This window comes from Colletotrichum graminicola (genome assembly GCF_000149035.1).
Source record: "Colletotrichum graminicola M1.001 genomic scaffold supercont1.15, whole genome shotgun sequence".
NCBI classification, from domain to species: Eukaryota; Fungi; Ascomycota; class Sordariomycetes; order Glomerellales; family Glomerellaceae; genus Colletotrichum; species Colletotrichum graminicola.
The window spans coordinates 606,434-631,709 of record NW_007361019.1 but is presented as its reverse complement, the minus strand read 5'-3'; the positions used below and the strand labels follow the sequence as shown (position 1 = coordinate 631,709).

The following is a 25,276-nucleotide window of genomic DNA, read 5'->3' as shown; positions in this document are numbered from 1 at the left end:
GCTGCAGCCTGCAACAGCTTGCGGCCGTACATGACGTCTCCATTCCAGTAAGCATAGTAACACGACCGGTGATACGACGTTGAGGGCATTGAACCTCTATGTTAAAAGTAGTGACATACGGTATATCCACATTCCATGCCGATCGGGGTTGATTTACAGCCTAGCCAATCAAAACCGTCTGACACGACCAAATCAAGCTATCGATATGTCACCGCTGATAGCCTCTTGGCTGTGTGGGTTTTTCGCGGGCAATGTACTTGTAGATGAGTGCACCGGTGGGTATAAGGCTGGCGAAATGGTTCAGCCCGTTTCTGGACAATCCAAGTTACACAATCACAATCAGGGTCTATACGTGCGTGTCAAAATGCAACATGATATTCCAAACGGACGCGGGGAAACAGCCAGCAACAGGGGTGAGAACGGCCCATGGAACCCGCCTGAGCGCATGGCAGATGCCCGACCGGCCGAGCTCGACTCTGAACAAGAACGCCTGCCCGATGGAGGCTATGGCTGGGTCATTGTGGCATCGTGTTTTACCCTGAACTGCTTTACTTGGGGCGTCACTTCGGTTTGTCAAGGACATCGTGCCGAGCTCGGTCCCAGGCTTCGCTGACCCGAAAACGTAGTCTTACGGCGTTTACCTATCCCACTATCTGTCCTCGGAGCTCTTCCCTGGCGCGACGTCAATGGACTACGGCCTCATCGGGGGGTTCAACTTCGCCTTTGCCATGATTTTTGCGCCCCTGGCAACTTATACGGCCCACCGCTTTGGAAAGCGCGGTGCCATGCTTGCGGGGGCCGTCGTGCAGTCTGCCGGGCTCATCTCCGCTTCCTTCGCATCAGAGGTCCGGCACCTCTACGTAACGCAAGGCGCGCTCGTCGGCGCCGGCATCGGCCTAGTCTTCGTCCCAAGCCTGCCGGTCCTGTCCCAATGGTTCTCGGAGAAGCGCAGCGTTGCTAACGGCATAAGCTCGGCCGGTTCCGGGGTCGGCGGCGTCGTCTTTTCCTGGGGCACTGGTGCGATGATCCGCAGCCTCGGCCTTTCCTGGGCGCTCCGTGCCACGGGCCTGGCAACGTTGGTTGCGAACGCTGCCGCAACGCTCCTAATCCGGGACCAACGCCGGCAGGCCAGGCCAAACAAACTAGTCTTGGACGTCCAGCTGCTGCGCAAGTACGAGGTTAGCCTCCTTTTGCTCTGGGCGTTCGTGAGCATGTTCGGCTACATTACACTTCTGTTCTCCCTCGCCGACTTCTCCCGTTCCATTGGCCTCTCCTCGGCACAAGCTACGGACGTAACAGGCGTCCTCAATCTCGGCACCGCGGTGGGAAGGCCGCTTATCGGAATCGCCAGTGACCGCTTTCGGAGAATCGACACCGCCGGCATGTTAACCCTGCTGTGCGGAATCATCTGTTTTGCCATGTGGCTACCTGCCACAACTTTTGCCTCAACTGTAGCGTTTGCCTTCATATGCGGCGCGATACTCGGCGTCTTCTGGATGGTCTGTGGCATAAACCCCTGACCAGCTCTGTCTGCCCTTTTGATATTCTAACGGTGCGTAGACCATAGGGCCGCTATGTGCGGAAGTAGTAGGCCTCGGCGACCTCCACGCCCTCCTATCTCTTGTCTGGACAACCATCATTATCCCAACGACGTGTAGGCTGTTTCCTTGCCTTTTGTCTTAGACGCCTTGAGTACTGACATATCCTTGGAGTTTCTGAACCAATTGCCCTAAGACTGCGTCAACCTGGCTCTGACGTTGAGTATCTGTATACGCAGATCTTTGCAGGTGTTGCCTATCTACTCGCCGGGGGGGTTATGCTTGAACTGCGGCGTATCATGAAAAGGAAGCGAAGGTCACGACTGCAGTCTCAGGGTTGCCAAAGTCGACCGGATTCAGATGTGGATTGAGAAACGCGACCTAGCAGCACATCCTTCTCTTTTCTTGCTGTTGCTGGATCTCTCTCACATGGGGAATTTTCCGCTACCGGGTAAGGCTTATTGGATTCCGAGCGGGTAAAAACGCCGGGCTGTTCCTTGTAAGTATAAGCAACAATCATCAATCCCAGCACATGAGAACCTGAAGCTGTCGCTCGGAAGAAAGACACAGGGTAGTATGGAGCACCGAGAGATATCCCATGATTATTGAAGCGATGGATTGGAGAGCTGTCATGTTTACATGGGGTTTCTGAATGAGCTATGCACTGACAGTTATCGAGAATGGTGCCTTGAGAACACTGGGTGGGAATTTCGTAGTAGCCTTTTGCTTGTAAACAAAGTTTGGACGTCGACGGCTTTAAGTTTCGCAGCCTTAAAATTCATAGTTTGTCGACATGTCTCTGAAGCAGACAAGCAATGATGGGATCTACGCGGCGCGGTCGATCATACTATAATACCTCTCCTTTAGCGTCAACGCCAGCTGGCAAGCTTATTCCGAGGAAAGGAAAAGGTGGTCCCTGACCTGACCAAGATGTTAATGGATAACATGCATGTCTGCGGGGTAAACGCTTTCAACAGTTTCGGGGAATATAATTACTGCTGACCAACCCGCTCTCCTCCCAGCTCTCATCCCAGCTCACTCCTTTGAATTTCATCATCAAGACTCGTGGGGCGAGAAGCGCTTGAAAGTCCAAAGCTAGAAATCAAAATTCAAACGACCGGCAGCCTCAACTAGCAATCAGCATGGCTCCCGAACCAGGTTCTCCGAAGCGATCCAAAGGCAAGCGAGTCTCGGCTCAGCACACACTGGAGCGGGTTCGCAACAACCAGCGCCGACATCGCGCTCGCCAGAAAGAGTACACCGCGGCGCTGGAAAGCAAGCTTGGTGATGCGGAGCGAACGATATCTGCTCTCGAGCATCGGGTGGAATCTCTGCAGTCCGAGCTGGCACAACTCCGCTGCCAGAGTATTAATGCCGTGTTTAGCAGTATGCACGCAGGGCAGCGTGACACATCATCAGTAATACCGTCTAGTGGCCCCAGCACGACATTTCGACCATCCGATACCATCGTTAACGAAGAGACCTTCGATGCTACGGCTCTTTTGACCACTCTGCCTATCTTGTCACGTTCTTTTCGAGAGTTTTCTTCTGAACCTCAAACGGAGATCAGTGCTGATATCTTTGCGCTTGCCGATGGTATCGGAGACCTTTGTGCAACTTCCCCTAGGATAGAGTCGCTCGAATCCATTGCCAGGCCGTGGGCCTCAGCGCTCTCTCCGAGATTCGACGCGTTTTATGCGCTTGAGCCGAGTCCCACGATGATCCCTGCTCGGTCCACGGGCGCAGACAGAAGTCTTCCCCCGTCAGCCACGCTCGACGGGTCTTGGATGCAAACGGTACCGTACTACTCCTGCGATGTCTCCTGTAACTGGCTGCTCACTAAACCGTCGGGTAAAAGAACCCGGGAGCCCGCCTTCCAAGTCCAAGAAGTCCATTGTGTCTACCCGGCTACGTGTTTCGGTCAACAATGGAAGAGATTTCGGAGACGGACGTTGGCCGCGAGCCCACAGTGCTTTGTTCCCAGGCATATGCCCTCATTTCTCGGCGAAATGCCAAAAACCTTGGTCCCGAAGCCATCGCCACATGGCTGTGGAGTGGCTTTCATGCATCCCTACGAGCCGGAGAGGGTTGCCGGGTTACCACAAATTTGCTGTCCAGTCTCCTGGAATTCATCAGCATTGCATGAACACCCTCCTCCCTTCATCTCATTCCAGGACGCTTTGGACGAATTAGGAAATCCATATATTCTATCTCGACGATGCTCGAAAGACACTCGAGTGCGGGCATATTGGGTCTTTGCTGCTGACAGTCGGCTTGGGTCTGCTAGAAACCGGCTATTCGGGCACGTCCGGGAAAGATCGGGGCTGGTATTAGACTATTTACCAATTCAAGAGGGGCATTAAAATCACTTCGGGTTAACTCACAACAACATTGAGTTCAAGACAAACCCGAACAGTGTCTTTCCTACCTACCCTCTCAACTCTCTCTGGGTTGTTTATGATTGCCTCTTTATCCCCCCTGACTTCGTGATGGTGCCAAGGTAATCCAGTGTAACCGTACTCGAGATACTCTGCCGCTGAACGTGGGGACTGTGGATCATTTTCACTAATGAGGATGTATACCCCGCGTACGGATACAGATTCATAATCTGGCGGACGTTCCCTCTAAAGAAGCAACCGTCCCCGCATGCCCTCAGGCTTTGTTTAACCTGTTTGGGCAGGCGATCGACTCTAATCTCACAGCTTACAAGGTTATCATTTATCACCATGGCCAGTACCATCATTGTTACTATCGTCATTGCCATTGCTTTAGATGTATTTGACTTCTACAACATCCAGCTAGTGGCGATAGAAAGGCAGAGAAGACGGCGTATCTTGATTATGTCACTATTAGGGCGGTGGTTATCCAACGCTAGACTTTCTATCTTGGCTTCGTTACCCCAACCACTAAGATGTACAGAACCCCGGTATCCGAGGGCATAGTCAGCAAACAAGACTGACCAGGTCGTGATCCGCCTGCGGGGCCCCTATCCCGAAGGGACAGGACACAGGCATAATTGCGGGTTCGGGAACATGCGGCAGATCTCACGGGAGCTGGTCACGGTAGTTAACCGCAGCGAGTGCAACCCAGGCACTTGGGAATAAATACTTGGACGGGTGATGCTGCGTCTTGTGTCCTGTCCTGGTGCGTCACCCAAGCAACCCCCCCCCCCCCCCCCCGTCGCAGCTATGAGGATTTCTCGCCCCTTAGTTCAAGTTCCCTTGGCTGTTGGGTTCGCCCATGGCTCGACCATTGCGGACTGCGAGTCCTTGGCGGGCCCGGCTGAGCCTCCCAAACAAGACGATACACGGGACGACCTGAACTACGGCGCCTCTCAGCAGTTCGCCACCATCGGGACGAACAACGGCCACGACGGCATCTCGGGCTCCCCCTTCTACAAGAACCCCGGCGTCCTCGAGGACTACGTCTACCGCGCCGTGCACCTCGAGGCCCAGCTGGGCAAGGCCGTCGCCGCCGAGTTCTACGGCAAGAACCACACAAAGGCCTACTACATCGGCTGCTCCACGGGAGGCCGGCAGGGGTTCAAGGAGGCGCAGTCGTTCCCAGAGGACTTTGACGGCATAGTCGCCGGCGCGCCCGCCTTCGATCTTGTCAGCCTCCAGTCCTGGACCGGCCAGCTCTTCCTCAAGACCGGCACCAGCAAGGACTCGCGGTTTCTCACGCCGGCCAAGTGGGGCCTGGTATATAACGACATCTTGAGGCAGTGTGACGGCCTGGACGGGCTGGAGGACGGCATCATCGAAGACCCGAACCTCTGCCAGTACCGCCCCGAAGGGCTCATCTGCTCTGGTGGCTCGTCGGGGGCGGCGTGCCTGACTAGTGAACAGGTAGAGATGGTTCGTGCCGTCTTCTCTCCCGTATACGGCGGGGAGGGCCAGCTCATCTACCCTCGAATGCAGCCGGGTGCAAGCCTGCCGGGCTTTCTGCTCGGGGGGGCAGCCCAACGCATACCCCATGGACTGGTGGCGGTATGCCGTGTACAATGACCCCAAGTGGAATATCTCGACGCTGAACCATCACGATTACGAGGTGGCCGCTCAACAGGACCCGTGGAACGTGTCCACCTGGCAGGGTGACCTCTCAGGCGTGCGCCAGCGCGGCGTCAAGATCCTGCACTACCACGGCCTGCAGGACCCAGCCATCAGCAGCGACAACTCGGAGAGGTACTGCGACCACGTCTCGCGGACCATGAACCTGCCCTCGGCGGAGCTGGACGGCTTTTACCGCTACTTCCGCATCTCCGGCATGAGACACTGCGGCGGCGGCACCGGGGCCAGCTTGATCGGCGGGAGCACGAACGGGTTCGCGTCGTTCGAGCCGGACACCAACGTGCTGTCCGCGGTCGTCCGATGGGTTGAGGAGGGCGTCGCGCCGGTCTACATCCTCGGCAGCCGGAAGACGGCGTCGGGCCAGATCGACCTGCAAAGGAAGCACTGCAAATACCCGGCGCGAAACGTATACAAGGACCAAGGCGATCCCAGTACACCGGACAGCTGGGAGTGCGTTTGAGGTGTAGCTGCACGATGCGTCGTCGTTTTAGGGATGGAATGACTGGCCTGCCCAGCAATGTACCTATAGTAAAAGCTCTTGTCTTTTAGAGTTACTAGATTACACACTTTTGCAAGAGTAACGGCTTTGACTGCCCGCAATTCAGATTCAGAAATGAAAAATGAAAAATAATAATAATAATGAATAAGTCTGTTACCGAACTGGCAAAATTTACCTTGTTTCTATTGAGCCGGCTCCTGGCTTTCAAGAGGGACACGGTTCGCACCCTACAATATTTCAATACCCAAACCGAACCAAGTTGTCCCAACAAAAAGCGGGAATCCTGGATACCTGCCGGTTGTCATTGACTGAACCACTGGTTTAGTCCGTACTATACCAAGTACATTTCATGGTCCCGCGACCTTCGTGGTCGCGATCACGGCGGCAGCGCTGGAGGTCTGGCTGCAACGACTTGGAGCGGACGTATGCACGCGAACCTGGAGAAATCAGCCTGCTTACCATTTGAGTATCGCTGTGCAAGTGTGATATCAAGGGCTGTGAATAGTTGATAGAGTGTCATCTGCGTGTTGCCAACATTGGTTGCCGAATGGAGGAGACGCTGCCGATGCGTTCTCTCCATTCGTAGCAACAATATAGATGTCGATTCTTGTTGTCTTTGCAGCTCCCGGATAGTTTCATGCTCCGTGCAGTATGTCGGCAACCTACATGCCGTATACAAAGATACTTATTGTCCGTGTTCCGCGCAGTATAAATCATTAGCAGTTAGCCAGAGGCCGGGTCGCACTTTCAGCTGGCGCGAGGCTCACTCGGCCAGAGGGTAAAGCGATGGGCGTTCCGCCAGCGAAGCGGCTCAAGTAACTGCCGTTGGCTCGTTGGAGTGTTTCAAGACCAGTCCCAACGCGAACTGGCTGTGGTGCATCAACACCGTCTCGAGCGCGTCAAATCTCGCGATGGGAATCAAGGCAGGTAGAGGAGACTCGGACAAGACGGACTCGCTTCGCAACTTAAAGGAAAAAAAAGCAATTCGAATAGAGTACGTAAACTCAAAGCTATGGGGTAAATCGGCACACAAAGCCGAGCTAAAAATAGGCACAAGACTGCGAGGCTTGCAATTGGGTGGCAGTTCTCTGCACGAGTCAGGTTCGCATGGTGTTTATGTAGATTGTGATCGCCGCTTACTACGGTATCGGGCCGTACGTGGGTCACAACTCCACACTACCTGCTAGGGAGTTTATACAATGGTATCCGGCCGAAGTTAATTACCCCTTTTAGGTAACTAATGTTCACCCCCCTACTGCAGGACTTCACTTTTGGTGAATATTCCCCCTCTACTATGATATCAGCTGTGGGGGGTAACATCATAGGGGTAATTAACTTCCCCCTGCCACCCTGTACTTACCCATCATACGTAGTAGAGGCTCGGGTTCCCCGACAGAGAGCCGCCTGGAAGAGGAAACAAAGCTCTCCAGTATGTGCGGTATTTCACTCAAGGCAAGGAGCCCCTCATGGCTAGACCGCGGGGTCGCCGACGATGCATCACATCAAAGGCGTATCCGTATAGTGTTAATATAGTAGAATCATTAGCAACCTCTTCTAGAGTGAGAACATTCCAAGAGTATAAAGTATCGGCAGGGTCTAGGCTGTCAACACGGATAGTCAGTCAGCATCGAAATCACAACCTTCTTTACACTGCCAACCGGCAACTATCAACACCACACTCGCTTCAAACACACTCACTTCTCAACACACACACTCGCTTTTCAAAATGCAGTCCGCTCTCGTCCTCCTCGCCACTCTCCTGGCCGGCGCCAACGCGTGCGCCAACTACAACAAGTGCCACTGCACCAACGCGGACGGCAGCGCCAACGACACCATCACAGCGGTCGTCTGCAACAACAGCAACAAGCTCGCGCCGTCCAGCCCCGGCTGGCCGCTGTACTCGGAAGATGAGGACTCGGTCATGAAGTGCGTCCTCAACACGGGTCCCCACAACGACTTTGTCGGCATCGACAACTGCAAGTTCCGCGAGTTCTGCACCAAGGCCGGGGCCACCGGCTCCGACTCCTTCTGCGAGGTCAACCGTAAAGACTAGAGCGAGGTCGGGGGGGGGGGGGGCAATACGCCCATCAATTTACGTCAAAAGTTGAAAAGGAAAATGTTTTATTTCAGGGGAAAGAGGCGCCAGCCGGCGTACTGTAAACGGATATGTGCTACATAACCTACTGGGAATCGGATAAACTTAACAGGGTATAAGAATGAATATTTGTAAAACGGCTACTTGGTTTGCTGAAAAGCTGAATGGCCCCCGTTTACCACGCGCGACTCGTGGTGTCGTCTTATACATCTTGTATGAACTCAGACCCTCAACTCCAGAACGCTTGCGCAATGTACCCAGAAACCCAACAATACTAAACTGACAAGCCAATGTGGAATTCTCCCCCATCTATCGGTTTTGATCGGATAATGCGACAATGATTCACGGCTTCTCACGACAGCAACCTGCTGAGCGAGACCTGCGGTTCGTCATACCGTCTCTGGCATAGAAAGGCCCACCTCCGAGACATCAGCCTGATGACAACTTTTCGACGAATGAAATCATTTCCCAGCTTGAACCGACCCGACATTTGGGGCGTTGAGTCGGTCCATAAACTTCTTCACCTCGGGGTCAATATTTATGGCTTTCCTTAGCCTATGCTCGTCGGTCGATACGATCCCGAGGCCCAGGAGGGACCGCGCCCGGCTCAGCGCCACGTAAGCCTGCCCGTTCTCGAAAGTGTTGGCTAGGTTGACGATGACACGGTCCAGGGTCATTCCCTGACTCTTGTGGATGGTCATGGACCAGCCGGGGGCAAGGGGAATCTGCGTCCGCGACAGGTAGTCGTAGGGAGCCCCCTCGTTGAGCTCGTTGGCGACCTCAGCGACGCAGGCATCAGGGCCAATGACGCGGCTTTTTCCGTTTGTGAACTGAACCACGGGGACTAGACGTAACACATCAGCAGAGGGCCAGCGGAGCAGAACCCCCTGGACCGGGGCTGGTGGGTTTTCTACTTACATAGGTCGGGCAGCTTGTGCAACTTAGGCTCGGGCGTCCCTGGCGTCTTAGGCGGCTTTATTAAACCGAGAGATATATTCATGACTCTGTACCTCTCCATAGCGGCATGGTAGCCGTCCGGGTCATTTTCGTAGTTGTCTCTGTCAGGTTCATCTGGTATGCTGTATGAAGGGAGTGGTGCGAATCCAGAAATGACGCCCTGGCTCCCATTGTAGAGCTTGTTGTCTAGGTCGATCTGCGATGATTTGGGTAAGTCAACTTGACAACTGACCCCGATCCCCATGTTTAGACTAGTAGAGGGGTAGGGAAACTCACGTTTGCAAGCAATATGACAGGCATATTAACCTTGAGTTTCAGCGGATCCGTGTACCGGTGATCTTTTGCAAAGCGCGCCATTTCTTCGTTGGCGCGTTTAGCGCGGTATCTCTCCTGCGTGGCTAGTTAGTATGAGCGAGTACCTCGGAGGGCGGTGATCTGGCGGTTTGAGGGAGTAAGGAGTCTTACACTGCCCCTGTTGTTTGGGTAAAAGGCATCATAACTGGTGTACTCCATCTCATCGCCGGGGAGCTCCTTGAATTTATTCTCATTGTGATCTTTTACTTGCTTGTTATGGGTGAACAAACGAGTCCCGTTTTCTACTTGGGTTTCGTGTTTCAGAAGGAGCTTCACGTCGCTCTCGTCAAGATTCTCTCCCAAGCGGCACTTCTGAAGGACCCTGATGAACCGCTCATCCTTCTGGCGGTGAATCTTTGTCAGGTGCACATACTTGAAATCGCATTTCTTCCACTCGGGAGACTTGAACGCCCATTTGTCGCAGTCCTTGAAGCTGCGGTGGCAATGAGAGCACCAATACGGGACGAAGGCCATATCAGACACCTTCTCTTTCATAGGTCTACCGCACTCGAGACAGTTCTTGAACGGCAGCACCGGGGGGAGCTGACAAAAGTCACCGACGGCGATGACCTGAACGCCCCCGAACGCGCCTTCGGGCTGCACCCAGCCCTCTCGTCTAGCTACGTCGCGACGGATGAAACTCATGACGTGGCTGAGCCGACCGAAGAAGAAATTCTCAACCATGCTGATCTCATCGATGATGATGACTTCGGTGTACCGAAATCGCATGAAGATACGCCTAGCTCGAGACTTCTCTTCGAGGTACTCGATCGACTTTTGGGCACCATCGGGTGTCCATCCGGCGTAGTAGAATGTTGTACGGCCGCCAATGTTATTGGCAGCCAAGCCGGTGGGTGCAAGGAGTTCGACATTCTTGTGCATGTCCTGGAACTTGCGATAAAGGGCCTTTATGAGGACTGATTTGCCACATCCGCCCGACCTGGGAGCATTCAGAATAAATCGTGAGTTGACGCTTGCCACGGAGACAAGGTTGGACTACATCAGACGACATCTCCAGCGCGCGGTGACTACGTACCCAGTAATGAATAAATTGTGGCCCTGCATGGCAAGGTCCATGGCTTCTTGTTGTTCCTTGCACAGCACGTACTCTGGCTGCGGGATCGACTGTGAGCCATGACCGGCCGGCCCCGTGGCGGCGGCAGAATGTTGCCGTACGCGGGCCTGGTCGCGGAGCTTTTCAAGGAGCTTCTCACGGAGCAATTCAAGGATTTCCTCGCGAGGCTTGTTGAGAAGCTTCTTGTGGAGCTGTTCAAGGAGGTCTTCGCGAGGCTTTTCAAGGAGCTCTTTACGGAGCAGGTTAACGAGCTCCTCGAGAGGTTCGTCAAGAAGCTTCTCGGTAAGACGGCTCACCTTAGCGTGTGTCAGCCTCGTGTTAATTATACAGATGGAGTTGTTTCCTCACAGCTTCGTGGAATGTTTTTTCACTCTTGTCTGCGTTATGAAAGGTCAGCTGAAGAGCCCCTGGCTCAAACGAGGTCCGGTGGGCAACTCACAGCCACTCTTCGTGAATTTATGGACCTGATCGGTGCAATCTTCCCAGCTCAGGAAGATGCCGCAATTTCTGCCACGCCAGACAACATAGTACTTCGCCTTCTTGTCGGAGATGGTGAGGGGCACGCCCTGCTTGTACAGGGTCACGAGGCGGTCCACTGTCTTCTCGACCGGCTCCGCCTGCGTGCCCTCGGCCACGAGACGGCTCACCACCGCCTCATGGTCGGCTCCGCATGCGTGTACCCGACCATGAGGCGGTTCACAATCGCCTCGATCGGTTCCGCCTGCGTGTACTCGGCCACAAGGCGGTCCACCGTCACCTCGACCGGCTCCGCTTCTGCGGGGGGCTCACCGGGGACGGCCGGATCGTTGTCATCCGAGAGCAAAGCGATGTAATCTGGCTCGGAGGAATCATAGCGTGGTCGCTTGGGCTCTTGTGGTGAGGGTAGAGACTTGGGACCAAAGGATTGACTGCGCTTGCTACCCACGGCTATGGGACGGGGTTAAAATAGGGCCACACACACACAGAGAGAGAGAGAGAGAGAGATACGGACCTTGAGAGAAGATGTAGGCGATTGGATTGATTGCGAAGACGGCATCCCAATCTTCCTGTGTAACCTCACCATCTGTAATATCATCCTCTGCAACCATGGATTGAATTGCGAAGGCGGCATCCCAATCTTCCTGTGTAATCTCATCATCTGCAATGCTATCCTCTGCAACTATCGGTTGGATTGCGAAGATGGCATCCCAATCTTCCTGTGTAATCTCACCATCTGTAATATCATCCTCTGCAACCATGGATTGAATTGCGAAGGCGGCATCCCAATCTTCCTGTGTAATTTCATCATCTATCATGTCATCCTCTGCAACCATGACGATGAAGAAAAGTCGCGTCCTTAGGAAGCGCGGGCGCGCGTCAAAGTTCAATAAAGCAACGTTGGGATTTCCCCTGGAAGAAGTGTGTGGTGGGATCGGCGGTGAAACAGTTTGGTCCTTTCCGGCTGTGGCGGCCGCCACATTAGGTACTTAGGTGCATCGTGGCTGGGTAGACTGCGCCACATTATCCTCAAGAGAAGATGAAGAAAGAAGAAGAGAAAGGAACAAGAAAAGAAACAGGGAAGGGGAAATAGTAATGCCGTGTAAAGGAAAGACAAAAAAAATACGAGGGTCCTGCTTGCTGAATCTCGGCAATAGTGGTGTATTTTCTATTGGTTCTGAAGGTGGTGATTGATTGAAGTTGAAGAAAAGAATAGAAAGAAAGTGGCAGCTGCCGTAGATACACATGGTGTAAGTGAGCTGCTGAGGAGGGTCACGTGGATGGAGCTGGGTCACATGACACTGGGTCGGTTCCACCCTCCACCGGTTGAATATCCCGACAGGAGCATCATCTCGATTAGCCGCTGTCGACCCGTCCGTTGCGAATGAGCCGCCAAATGCATTCCACACGATGGACGTAGCGTTCAAACGGCAATCGACTTGAGCAAGGGCAATGAGGTTTGCAGAAATCATGGGTTGATGAGTTACAAATGGGAGAATGGTGTAAGCCCTCCCAGCAAATCCATTGGCAGTCGGACTGACTGGCATCCATGCATCCATCCCGCAGACTGCCATGCCACGCGATCTGGTAGCGTCATGTAGCAGCGACCAATGGTATGACAAGCTGCTTTTCGAATTAGGCAATAGAGCAGGAAGCTCACGCCAGTCCCACCCACCCAGCATCAACCAGCATTGAGCCATGAATTCCAGACTTTGGACGCTTGGAGGAAGCGATGCACCTCCAAGCCAGCGTTGGAGCTCAGTGTTCATCCATGAAAAAGAGCAGCCGACGGTAGGGTAGACATTGATTCGCTTAGAATTTCAAGGTTCGGGACCTTGTCAACTTCCAACCTTCAACTTTCTCCGCGAAGAAACAACAACATCAGATGCATTCCCGTCGCACCACAAATCAAGGGTTCAGTGAGGACCACCTCACCTCCCTGGTTTAAATGCATCTTGAAACAAACCCCCAGAAACCCCCTCAAAGGCATGAATAACCCCGGCTGCCCGCTTTAACGACCTCAAAGGCAAATGCGCCCTGTTTCTTTATCCGCCACGGCTTCACCCTATCTGTCTGTTCTTTTCCTGCATTGCCCGAGGACAACAATAATGTCACATGTCTTTCGACAGCATCATTGCCCAAACCCTGTTAATCCTTTTGCAGGATTATGCATAGCTTGTTTTGCATATGACGAGGGAGGGGGCCCTGACGCCCCGACTTGCGTATCATACCGCTGAGGGTGTGCATCGGTGGCTTGGACTCCCGACCGCCGACTCTCACGTGACTCCATGCACGGGAAGCCTGGCCCAAGCCTCCGCTATTCGTCTCCAACACCGCTTCGAACCACGCAGCAGGAGCCCATCCAAAATCCCAAAGAGGACGATGCTTAACAGCCAAGCCAGACACAGCACAAACATGTCGCCTAAATGGAAAGTTGACCCGATCTGGGAAACATGGTAAACTCGACACCACGGACGTTCGGCACAATCCGGCCCCGGCCCTCGAATGAACACGACCGCAAGGACAGGCGCTAGCTGATGCGGCCAGCCTTGCACTCTAATCATTAACAACGAACATGGCGCCGACTACGTGGCATCTCGCCGCCTCCCACGGGAAACCATCCCTCGGGTTTCCCAGACCGAGCGTGACCTACGTCAGGAGATGAGGCGCCGAGCTTAGTATGGCGAACCCAACCCCCCCCCCCCCGATGGACTCGTCCAGCTGATGTCGCGGGGCATTGGAAACTTTGAACCAGCCGAAGCATATCGAGTTCCATTGAGCGTTTCGCGGGCACGCGGCGTGTAGTCTATACGACTGGCGGCACGAAAAGGCAAACGCGGCAACGGTATTTAAGTTACCATCCCCCGCCCCTCGGCCTCAGATAGGACTGATGGTTGTTTTCGTTGCTCGACACTGGCACGACAAGTGTAATCAAAAGAATCACAAATACAACCGCACCCAAATGCATTCGCCAAAATCACCCACCGAAAAGGCATCGTTGACGTCGCCTACCTCCTCCACCTCCACCCCCTCTACAGCCTCCTCCACATCCTCTCCCAAGCCTCCCAAGCGCCGTCTGCCTAAGATGAGCAACACGGACGTTCTCATCGTCGGCGCCGGCCCGACGGGCCTCACCCTCGCCCTCGAGCTGTCGGTACAGGGCATCCCCTTCCGCCTCATCGACAAGCTGGCCGAGCCGTCGGACAAGTCGCGCGCGCTCGCTGTCCAGTGCCGCTCGCAGGAGCTCCTCAACCGCCATCCGCACATCGCCGAGTCCATGCTGACGGACGGCACAAAGGGCCCCGGTGTCAACATCCACTGCAACAAGCGCCTGCTCGTCACCGGCACGTTTGACGACCTCGGCATCGAGGACACCCGCTTCCCGCTGCCCCTGTGGATCTCCCAGGCCGACACCGAGGCTGCCATGCTGCGCCAGCTCGAGGCCTACGGTGGCCACGTCGAGCGTGGCGTGACGGCATGCGACATCAAGCAGGATGGTGTCCGCGCGAGCGCCACGCTCATCCGGGGCGGCGGCGGCGGCGGCGGCGAGTCGGGGGAGGAGGAGGGGGGGGAGGAGAAGAAGGAGATCGTGCGGGCCAAGTTCATTGTCGGGTGTGACGGCGCGCACAGCGTTGTACGGCACAGCGCCGACGTGTCGTTCGAGGGGTCGCAGTACCCGACGCAGTACATCCTCTGCGACGCCCGAATCCGGGGCGAGTACGACACCGAGCGCATCTCGCTCTTCCTCGGCCGCCGCGTCATGGTCGCCTTTCCGCTCAAGGACGGCGTGCTCCGTATGGTGGGCGAGCGGTCATCACTGAGCAAGCGCGAGGGCGATCCGGACGTCGAGGAGTTCCAGGCCTTCATGCACGAGATCATGGGCCCCGGGCTCGAGATTGAGGAGGCGCTGTGGCTGACGAGCTTCAAGTGGAACTGCCGCGGCGTCAACAAGTACCGCGACGGACGGCTGCTCCTGGCCGGCGACGCGGCGCACATCCACTCGCCGGCGGGCGGGCAGGGGATGAACACGGGGATCCAGGATGCCATCAACCTCGGGTGGAAGCTGGCGGCGGTGCTGCGGGGCGAGAAGGAGGAGGCCTTCCTCGACACGTACCACGAGGAGCGGTACCCGGTTGGGCGGCACCTGCTGGCGGGGACAGACCGCATCTTCACGATGGTGGCGTCGCAGAACACGCTCTTCACGACGGTGCGCAACGCGCTGATGCCGTGGATCGTGCCGCGGATCTGGAACAACCGGGCGCGGCGGCTGTCGCTCTTCACCTTCATCTCTCAGATGTCCATCAAGTACCGGCGGAGCCCGATCGTGGGCACGGCGCTCGGGTTCGAGGGCCCCGTGCGGGGCGGGTGGCGGGCGCCGGACGGCGAGGTGGCGGACGAGCGGGGCGACAAGGCCGGGTGGCTGCTCGGGCTGACGAGCGCGCGCGACCACACCGTCTTCCTCTTCGCCGGCACGGACACGGACGAGGAGGGTCTCGAGCGGGCCGAGGAGAAGCTGGTGACGGACGGCCGGTTCAAGGAGTACGGCGTCGTCAAGGTGTACGCGGGCGAGGCGGTCGGCCGGGGCGGGTACAGGGACCCGGACGGCGTGCTGCACGGGCGGTACGGATTCGGCGGCGGGGGCGCGGGCATGGTGGTCGTGCGGCCGGACGGCTACGTCGCCTTCATCGGGCCGGCCGAGTGCATGGACGAGTTCCTCATGATGTGAGGGGGAGGGGGGGGGCCGTAGGGCCGTCATGTTGTTCGCGAATTGTCTTTTGAGCGGAAAGTTATCCATGGGTCTGCAAGCGTCTGGGCACGAAAGGAGTTGCTTTTTTTTTCGGCGATGGGGAGCAAGTAAACTCTCCTATTGGGATTGATCCCCCGCCGGCCCCGGGTTATTATTTTTTTTCTTTTAATTTTAATATTTTTTCCGGAAAAGCAAGCTCTTTCCACTGCCTTCTTTTTTTTCTCTTTCTGACTGAGACAATGTGTTTGAGACAACGTGTTGGAGACTGCGGCGTGTTCGGCCGTATTCTCGGCGGCAATCCCCCAGCCGAATCGGATTGATGAGCTGGCAGAGCAGTTCCTGCTTCCGTTGTCTCGGGCGAGAAAAGACAAAAGGACAAAAGGAGAAGGAAAAATAAAAGTAAAAGGGCCCCCGGAGACTCGCCGAGCCAAGCGCCGTGCCCGCGCAGCCATGTCCCCGACAGACACGGCGGAGCCGCAACGGCGCCAGGAGATGGTGGCCGGACCGCACCCTCCTTGCTCTTTGCGTTTAGATTCCTCTCTCTCTCTCTCTCTGCCCCTTATTCTGGTTACCAAGACGTCAGGCAACAGAGTTTGGTGGGGGCGACACATCAGACTGATGCACCGCAGCGCTCCCCGCATCAACAAGACATCATAGCGGGTGTTGGGATTCGGACCGATTATGCTCTTCGGGGGGGTTGAGGAGGATCTGGCCCTTCTCCTTTTTTTTATTCTTCCCCAGTACCCACTTGATGCAATGGAGGAGGGGGGAAGCTGGCGAGGCCAGGACGACGACGATGTCCGTAGTGCATATGCCTCTATAGCGTATTCGTTTTGTGCCCCCATCAGACTAGGTAGGATGTGAGAAGCTGGTCCAACAAGCCGGGCCTTTTTGATATCACGTTAGCCGCAGCGGCAGTCATGGCAAACCCAGACGGTGATGATCTTCTTCTTCTTTCATCGTCGACAGGACGGATTAATACAGATGTATTTCCTCCCGTTCAACAGGAGATATGCCGGGCCTAGCGTCGAAGGCGTCCCCTGAGCCAACATCAAGATCGACCTGGTTAAGCTTCAACTACGGCGGGGGGTCCATGTGTACGTGTGTCGGTACGTACCCATACCTGCCTGATTAGGCGCCCCAGGACCCAGGTACCATTTGTGGGGGTCGTTTCAGAGCCTCGGTGGGTCCTGCCCGACGTCATCGGCCGTCCCTTTTCGGCAGCGACCAAGAAACTAAGCGTTTTGCTCCTTCCACGACAGCGACAACGACAACGACAACGTCAACGTCGAGGACCACCGGGACACATCTTCAAGTCCGTGTGTATTCGCATTTTTCCACCATGTCACTTTTTTGTACGTGGCAGTGTACCTTGTACCTTACCTTGTTTTTCCTCTGTCTCTCTCTCTCTCTCTCTCTCTCTCTCTCTCTCTCTCTCTCTCTCTCTCTCTCTCTCTCTCTCTCTCTCTCCCTCTCTCCCTCTCTCCCTCTCTCCCTCTCTCCCCCACACACACAGTCGCCTTCGGCCGTCCGCTTGACACTGACTGAACGCTCACCCGACGCCGGCCTCGACCCCGAAACTCTCGCCGACACCCTGCCCGTCAAACAATCATGGATGATGCATCGCCTTTCCGTCGTCTTCTCCACCATCCCCCACTTCAGCTCAGGCAGGCCTGCTCTCCCACCCATGGCCCCCCCGTCTTCCTTTTCGGCCCGGCCTACTAGGCGCCGGTGCCAACGGGCGATCACCGCTCCCCCCCGGGAACCCTGCCCGCCTCGTTTTCTTTGGCCAACAGCGCCGTTCAGCTCTTGCACAACGCCTAACCTTGGAAGCCAGCAACTGGGAAAATGGCACCGGCGCTACTGACCCTCGTTTGTCTGGGGAAGGATGACATAGCTACGTCGTCTACCTCCGCCCAACACCGCCGCACCATGTCAATGACATCGCCTTGATATCCACACCAATCTCTCAACCCCACATATGAGCGAGGATTGAGCGGCCCATCCGGCCCCCGACCGACTGGGACTCGGAGCCATGCATCGGCATTGACCGTTCAGTTACCGGTCTTCCTGGCCATCTATATAGAGTCCGTCCGCCGCCGCCTTTTCTACACGAGCTTCAGCCTCTTGGTCTTGTCTAGTCAGCGTCTCTCTTGCATTCTTGGGGGTCTACGGGATCTGTCAGGTCTTAGCATACATATATTCTTTTCGAATCCCGCCGCACGGGCATCTTTGTCTGACAGTTTACCATTCACGCACTCCTCTCGTCCTTCACTCACAACACCCCTCATACGAAACGGACGCCGCTTTCAAACACCTCAACTGAAAGACCTCCTCTCATTTCATTTCATCATGGGTTGGTTCGGCTTGAAGGGTGCATGGCTCACCTTCTGGGTGACCGTCGCCTGTGCAACAGACATGACGCTCTTTGGGTACGTCCATTCACTCCATCCCATCTAGCCCCATGACTAACACGCACCCCTTGCAGCTATGACCAGGGCGTCTTCGGCGGCGTCATCGTCACCAACGACTTCCTCGAGACCATGGGCATCGTGGGCGACGACAAGCTCCAATCCACCGTTACCGCTATCTACGACATTGGTTGTTTCCTCGGTGCCGTCTCCACCATCTGGATCGGTGAACGATTGGGCCGCAAGAACACCATCCTCGTTGGCACCACCATCATGTCCATCGGCGCCATCCTGCAGACCGTCTCCTTTGGTCTGCCCCAGATGTTCGTCGGCCGCGTCATCGCCGGCATCGGCAACGGCATCAACACCTCCACCGCTCCTGTCTGGCAGGGTGAGACCAGCAAGGCCAGCTGGCGCGGGAAGCTGATTGTCATTGAGATGATTATGAATATCTTTGGCTTCTCCTTGAGTGAGTCCCTCCGCTTTGTGCTTTCTACCCTGGAATAAAACAACACGTGCTGACCATGGACAGGCAACTGGGTGACCTTTGCATTCTCATCCCTCACCGGCTCCGTGTCCTGGCGTGTGCCCCTCGCTTTCCAGTTCTTGTTCATCATCATCCTCTACGGAACCGTTCCCTGGCTCCCCGAGTCTCCTCGGTATGCTTTCTTTCTCTATCTCTCTCCACGCCCGGCAAACCCTCAAGCACATGAGACTAACTTGTTTCCCCCTAGCTGGCTCATCGCCAAAGGACGCGTCGCCGAGGCCGAACAGATCCTTGCGGACCTTGAGGACCGCCCCGTCGATGACGCCTTCATCCAGACCCAGTCCAAGGACATCCAGTGGGCCGTCGACTTCGAGCGCGACAACACCATCTTGTGGTCCGACCTCCTCCGGGGCCGGACCGGCGAGACCGCCGGCACCTGCACTATTCGCCGGCTAATTCTCGGCATGGGAACGCAGGCCATGCAGCAATTTAGCGGCATAAACGTTACGAGCTACTATCTTCCCCTGGTCCTCATTAACTCTGTCGGCCTGAGTAACAACTTCGCGAGGCTGCTGGCCGCTTGTAACTCGGTCAGCTACTTGTTGTTCAGTCTCATCGGAATCCCCAACGTGGAGCGCTGGGGCCGGAGAAAGATGATGATGTGTAAGTTCAAGACCCTCCCGCGAGAAAAAGAAAGAGGAAGAGAGAATGCGTGTGAGTTGTATGAGATGGAACGTTCCTGACACCAAATAGATGCCGCCTTTGGCCAGTTTGTCTGCTACGCAGCCATCACCATCTGCATCCGCTACAACGAGATGGGCGGCCTCGCCCCCGAGATCCAGGCCCAGTGGGCCAAGGCCTCCATTGCCTTTTTCTTTTTGTACTACATCCTGTTTGGAATCGGAATGCAAGGTACGCCATGGCTTTACCCCACCGAAATCAACAGTCTATCGATGCGCGCGAAGGGCGCCGCCCTCGGTACTGCCACGAACTGGATCGTCAACTTCATGGTAAGCCTCCCCATGACGCCTGTCACAAATCCTTTCACTAACGCCAACCACCCGCAGGTCGTCGAGATCACGCCGCCCGGAATCAGCGCCCTCGGCTGGAAATTCTACATCATCTGGACCGTCTTCAACTTCTCCTTCGTGCCCATCGTCTACTTCTTCTACCCGGAGACGTCCGACCGCTCGTTAGAGGACATCGACCGCTTCTTCGCCAATAACCAAAATATTCTCGTCTTCCGCGACAAGGACGCCACCTCATCGAAGCGGCCGCTGAAGTACATCGCCCAGGAGGAGGAGGCCATCCGAAGGCGCAACAGCGGCGCCATGCCCGGCGAGGTTGAGGATATGTTGCGCCGGCGGGGCGCGGCGGAGAAGCTTAAGAAGGGCTCGAGCGACGAGGAGATGGCGTTTGGCGAGCACAAGGAGAGGGCCTGAAGCGAGGTCGTTGGCGGGGCAGAAAGAGATGTTTGATACGATTGTGGACATTTATGAGCTATGACTGTAAAACACCATGATACCTGATGATTTTCACATTTAAATTTACCATTTTTCATACAAGACTCGCCATGTAATGAACTTGAATGTCTGTCTCCTAATCATGGTCATGGAAAATGCGACATGTGTCAATGAACGCCTCGTCCTGGGATTGTCACACCATACTTCCTCCAGAGGCCGCTTCCATCTTGGAGCTCCAGCCTCACGAGGCCATCTCAGCATCGGGTGGGAGGGAGATGAATGAAGGCAACACAGGCATACTATGCCTTACCACGGCATGCCGCGTCGTCTCCAAGGGGTGCCCCTGGGGAACCGTCTACTGCAGCCCCCGCCCCCAACAGCATCTAGTCTTCTTCCGCGAGCCGGATCTTCCTTTGACGAACGATGTGCGTTCTCCCACCCCTTTCCCACCTGTTCCAATGGTCCTGCTGACGGCTTCGTCGACGAAAAGGTTGGAAGAGGGGAGAGGAACCTCGCGAATTGGTGTCCGAGGTCCATCTGGCCCTTTGGATGGCCAGATTTCGCCACGGACGTCGGTTCGAAAGTGGCCCTGGAGAATAGATAGGGGTTGGCCAAGGCATGATGAGTTGGCGCCAAGGAAATGTGACATTCGTGTACCGCATGAGCTGGGCTGTCGCTTATGGGGTCTAGAACGGATAGATACGTTCAGTTCGATACATATACACAGGCAGATGGACCTGTTCAGTATCGTGCCCGAGCACCGCCGTCTCCCGGGCAGCGAGGCGTCTCGAAGCGTCGCCCCGAATGTGGCGAGCAAATTCTGATGCCCGACCGTCGGCAGGCCTGCGCTCTGCCGCTCCTTGCAGGACGTCAAACACTGACCGAAGTGCTTATATCCATGGCGGCCCCTTTTCAAGGTTTCACGGGTGACATCAACACTGGCCGTGGTCTTGTCAGCCCAAGCCTAAGGACATACATAACCCTCCCTCTCTCCCACCGGCCCCCTGAATCCCCTACCGCGGTACTTTCCGTTCCAACCGGGGACTCTGAGAACCTTGGAGGGGCGGACGTTCCGCCACCCGGACATTCCATCAACACTACCGAGGCTCCGCTGCCGTCTCCTCTGTCGATTGGGGATCTCCTGGATAGTCTGGCACCCGTGTCGACGGGGACGTCGCCTCCAGCTGGACTCTTGAGCAATCCCCAAATCATGGCAACGATGTCGTCCGGCTCTCTCAGAATAGCTTGCTGCCGCTCGGACAGCGTCTGCTTACAGGATGCTATCAAGGACTTTAGATATTATTACTTGAAGATGGCACCAAGATCAAAGAGCAAGGCAGATGGATTTAGGGTCAAGTTCTCGATCAATACCCAAAAACAAAACCCCATGCTCGAGTGCTTGTCGCAGCCCATGCAGTATTACGTATGTCATCCAAATCAGGAGCTGACAATAGCAGACCAGTAATTGCCTACTGGAGATCTGCATTGGCTGGCTTCTGACTCCTGTGTGTCTGCTTTCATGGAATCCAGCAGTTGGGCATGTGATTGGTTTCTAGCTTTCTGTGTTCGTTGGCAAACGCTACTGGACCCGTGCAACCAGGAAACTTTGTCTACTTCTCTGCTTCACTGTTTACCTTGGCTCACCTCTTTACTTCACATCGCTGCCTACCTCACTTCGCCTTTCTACTTTACATCGCTACCCGCCTCGCCTCGCCTCCCTTCGCGGCCTCACCAAGATCCCAATCGCTCCTTTTCGAGCTCATCTACTTGTATGGTATCTTCCTGCCGACAACTTTGCGTACACGGTACTTACTCTCAACAGCTTGCAATCACATTGCTGAATCGAACACAGGACTCGTTGTCGCCATCATACCCGAATTCTCTCACTGACGCTCCCTTCATTCAACCATTCAGGCACCATGTCTGTGGACGAGAATCAAGTACCGGCGACGGTCCCGCACTCAGAAGCCGATTCCGGGAAAATGCCTCTCTCTCAGACGCCTTCTCCGTCCAGCTCCACAGACATCATGGTCGTGAACTATGATGGAATCTCGACGCCAGTCGGGTACCCCAAAAACGTCTCTGTCGCTCCGTCTTCTTCATTTAACCACGCCGGCATCATCCCCAAGAACACGGGTGACGTCGTGGCGACAGCCCCGTCCTCCGAAAAAGATTCTCTCCCTCCCAGCCTTGCCGGGTCTCCCTTGTCATCGATTCCTACACCCAAACACTCAAACATCCGGGGTGTGTACAAGGATGAACACGAGCTGGATCCCGTGCTCTACAATGGCTACAGCATCACATCCAAGAAGGGCATCAACAAGGAGAAAGCCGATATGCCCTTACTCAACCGAGAGTCTCGGCGGTACATCCCGGGTCGGAATTTGACCCTCTTCCCCATCGTCCCGGCCCCGCCCCACGGGCTTCCGGGTCTTCCCTCGCTTGAACAAAAGCTTCCCAAGGGACAGATTCGCAATTTCGAATCGACAAGTATGTTCTCGTTACGAGACGTTGCCAAAGTCGAGATTCTCGAGCTCATCAAAGGCGGCATCGGTCTCGGGATACAGTTGGTGCTTTGTAAGGTTGTGGGAGCGCCAACGCACACGCAGCCAGGGGGCGTTCGGAGGAGCTACAAGCCGCTGGATGAAGGAATGAAGGTGGTGTTGAAAGTCTTCGATCCAATGCTCTTCCCGCAAGCCGAATACTGGGATATAGACCATCGCGAAATGTCCGAGGACGACTGGGCTGATGAACTGCTCAGTCGCGAGGCCAACGCCTTGCAGCACTGGTACAACAAAGGGATTACCGGCCATCCCCATCCCGCCCCGCAGTATCATGGCACTTGGACTATGTAGTTCGAGTCCAAGGACCTGCACGACGTCCGGAAGCGATACGTCGGTGCTGTTCTCATGGAATACATCGAGGGTGCCTCCATGGAGAGCATGTGCAACCGCGAGATTGTGTACGACGACGACTACTACGACGACGACGACGGGCGTGTTTTCATGGTTCCCAAAAATGCATTCTTGAGTCCTCCTAGCTCTCAAGACGGCAAATCCGGTGTGTCTTTTAGCGACCTGTCCGCCAGACTGAATGTTTTCCGAACGCTGCTTGACGGCTTTGTATCTTTCTTGCACGCGGGCATCAACCGTAACACTTTTCTTGCCCGGGACATTTTTCTCTCACGCTAGGGAACAACGGCGACGACTTGGAAGAGCCCCGAGTGGTTTTCCTTGACTACAGCTACTCTGTTGTGTGGTCGGATACCATAACAAGCAAGGAGGGACGAGCGGACGAGTATGATGGGATGTTTCCAAAAGTGCCAAGCCACTATCTGCTCAACGAGCACCCGCTCCAGCGACTGCCTCGACCCCCTCATCCTGCATGGAAGTACACCACCTGCAACCTCTCCCAGTTCGCCGGCTGGTTTCCGCCTGAGTGGACGGAACGCCCGGCTGCTTTTTGAGGACTGGCTCGAGAAAGAGTTTGGAGAGCTCGTCGAGGGAAAGTACTCGACGTGCGAGACGCTGGTAAGGGTCCTGGAACAGGCATCGGAGGCCGCAAAGCGTAGGTACTTGGCCGATTACCCGGGAAAAGCGGACGCCGATCTGGAAATGGGCGATCGGACATTGATGCTGTACCCAGAGCGGGAGGAGCAAAGACTACGAGAAGGGGCCATGTACAAAGAGACGACGGACAACTTTCATGAAGCGATGCGCCGTATCAAGCAGTTTGAGGAGGAGGAGAAATCTCGAGTCGACCAACCCGAGGACGTCGACGAGGAATCCTGAACTTGGGGCAAATTCCGTCTTCCTTTCAGGCCGGGCAAGGATAAAGGAGGCAAGCAAGGCAAAGACGGAGAACAAGGAGGTGATGCGGAGGACCCGCCAGAACCTCAACGGAGCATCAGGGGGGGGGGGGGGGGGGGGCAAATCGACGATGAAAAACACGGGGCCCTGATGAGGGCGGCGAAGAATCAATCCCTCATAATCGACAAGAAGCGCCGCAAGGGTAAGAAACCCCAGGACGAAGAACATGGGGGGCGTGAAGGCGGCGAAGTGATGGCCAAACCGAAGCGTCTGGTGAGTCGAAGGGACCGGACCGTCCTACTCCGCCCGAGCAGAAATGAACGCAAAGCTAGAAGGTAGCGAGCGCATATCATGGATTGATTGATCTCTTCCAAAAAGAAACGACGGCCGGAGGGGGGGGGGGGGGATGTTTGATGTGTGATGATTTGGGCGACTATCAAGCGCAGGAACTGACTACCGCAGCGCCAGCAGCCTAGAAATGACACGTTGTTGGCTTCCACGATAGCATGGTATAGCAGTTTGCAATCATGTCCATGTTGTTTTCAGAGAGTTTTCGGCAAGAAACACACAGACTGGGAGTGAGATTAGGCTCCGGGTACGTTTACGAGCTCCCAACGATGGTAACCAACATGACAAACGTGATCCATGTTGCATGAACGATGTCTATCACGAATCATCACCCAGAGATCAACGCCTAGGGTCGAAAGGGGCTTTGTCTGTTAGACCCCGCACCATGCCGTTCGTACAGTCTGTTGCGACGTCCGAAAACCCATCTTGTCCATCCGTGTGCTAGAGACACGGACAGAATGTTATCCCAACAACCACTACGACACAGAGGGCACGCTTCGTCTATTTGCCATGGGAAAACGAAATTCCAGCCCTGCCGGGCCCATCGCTGGATGACGGCGATGCCCGACCTAGCCGGGAGAGAGATATAACCAGAGAACACCGCGGTGTCTCGACAAGAGACATTCCCTGCGGTTCTTGTACACTATGAGTCTCTTTTCAAATGCCACAAGCCAATAACAGCCACATGAAGACGCTGTGAAGTGAACGGTATTCGCCCGCTTGCGTCCTGCTTGTTCCCCGCCTGTACCTGGTGGTCACGCCTGCTCAAGCATCCGGACTGCTTCATCACAAAAGCACCCGGTGATTTGTGGCCTACAGAGTGTGTCGGTAGAGCATCGCAGCCGCTTGGAAATTCTGGTCTGCTGCGGTCTCTGGCAGGCAGGCAGGGGCAAATTCCCGTTCCTGCCGGGCCAACATCGCATATGACATGAAGCGCCACCAGGTT

The 25,276-nt window shown here is 55.4% G+C and overlaps 7 protein-coding genes across 7 annotated transcripts; 6 read left to right on the top strand and 1 right to left on the bottom strand.

Moving 5' to 3' along the window:
- Window positions 1–295: 295 nt before the first annotated feature.
- Window positions 296–1,588, top strand: GLRG_04752 (major facilitator superfamily transporter; the record flags this gene model as incomplete). Its single annotated transcript, XM_008095437.1, has 3 exons — window positions 296–568; window positions 627–1,499; window positions 1,568–1,588. The coding sequence occupies 3 exons, from the start codon at window positions 296–298 to the stop codon at window positions 1,586–1,588; spliced, it is 1,167 nt and encodes a 388-aa protein (XP_008093628.1).
- A 3,138-nt stretch (window positions 1,589–4,726) lies between these two features.
- Window positions 4,727–6,068, top strand: GLRG_04751 (tannase and feruloyl esterase; the record flags this gene model as incomplete). The annotated part of the gene is made up of 2 exons (XM_008095436.1): window positions 4,727–5,395; window positions 5,499–6,068. The coding sequence occupies 2 exons, from the start codon at window positions 4,727–4,729 to the stop codon at window positions 6,066–6,068; spliced, it is 1,239 nt and encodes a 412-aa protein (XP_008093627.1).
- A 1,765-nt stretch (window positions 6,069–7,833) lies between these two features.
- GLRG_04750 (uncharacterized protein) lies at window positions 7,834–8,160 on the top strand (the record flags this gene model as incomplete). The annotated part of the gene is made up of 1 exon (XM_008095435.1): window positions 7,834–8,160. One exon carries the CDS (start codon window positions 7,834–7,836, stop codon window positions 8,158–8,160), a length of 327 nt encoding a protein of 108 aa, XP_008093626.1.
- A 503-nt stretch (window positions 8,161–8,663) lies between these two features.
- Window positions 8,664–11,676, bottom strand: GLRG_04749 (ATP-dependent DNA helicase PIF1; the record flags this gene model as incomplete). The annotated part of the gene is made up of 9 exons (XM_008095434.1): window positions 8,664–9,046; window positions 9,121–9,355; window positions 9,436–9,549; window positions 9,625–10,453; window positions 10,550–10,884; window positions 10,937–10,965; window positions 11,028–11,252; window positions 11,378–11,515; window positions 11,580–11,676. The coding sequence occupies 9 exons, from the start codon at window positions 11,674–11,676 to the stop codon at window positions 8,664–8,666; spliced, it is 2,385 nt and encodes a 794-aa protein (XP_008093625.1).
- A 2,351-nt stretch (window positions 11,677–14,027) lies between these two features.
- On the top strand, window positions 14,028–15,791 carry GLRG_04748 (FAD binding domain-containing protein; the record flags this gene model as incomplete). The annotated part of the gene is made up of 1 exon (XM_008095433.1): window positions 14,028–15,791. One exon carries the CDS (start codon window positions 14,028–14,030, stop codon window positions 15,789–15,791), a length of 1,764 nt encoding a protein of 587 aa, XP_008093624.1.
- Window positions 15,792–18,164: 2,373 nt separating this feature from the next.
- Window positions 18,165–20,152, top strand: GLRG_04747 (uncharacterized protein; the record flags this gene model as incomplete). Its single annotated transcript, XM_008095432.1, has 6 exons — window positions 18,165–18,244; window positions 18,301–18,692; window positions 18,756–18,882; window positions 18,958–19,373; window positions 19,464–19,720; window positions 19,778–20,152. The coding sequence occupies 6 exons, from the start codon at window positions 18,165–18,167 to the stop codon at window positions 20,150–20,152; spliced, it is 1,647 nt and encodes a 548-aa protein (XP_008093623.1).
- A 1,940-nt stretch (window positions 20,153–22,092) lies between these two features.
- GLRG_04746 (uncharacterized protein) lies at window positions 22,093–23,964 on the top strand (the record flags this gene model as incomplete). The annotated part of the gene is made up of 4 exons (XM_008095431.1): window positions 22,093–22,743; window positions 23,029–23,323; window positions 23,365–23,470; window positions 23,532–23,964. 4 exons carry the CDS (start codon window positions 22,093–22,095, stop codon window positions 23,962–23,964), a joined length of 1,485 nt encoding a protein of 494 aa, XP_008093622.1.
- Window positions 23,965–25,276: the final 1,312 nt, after the last annotated feature.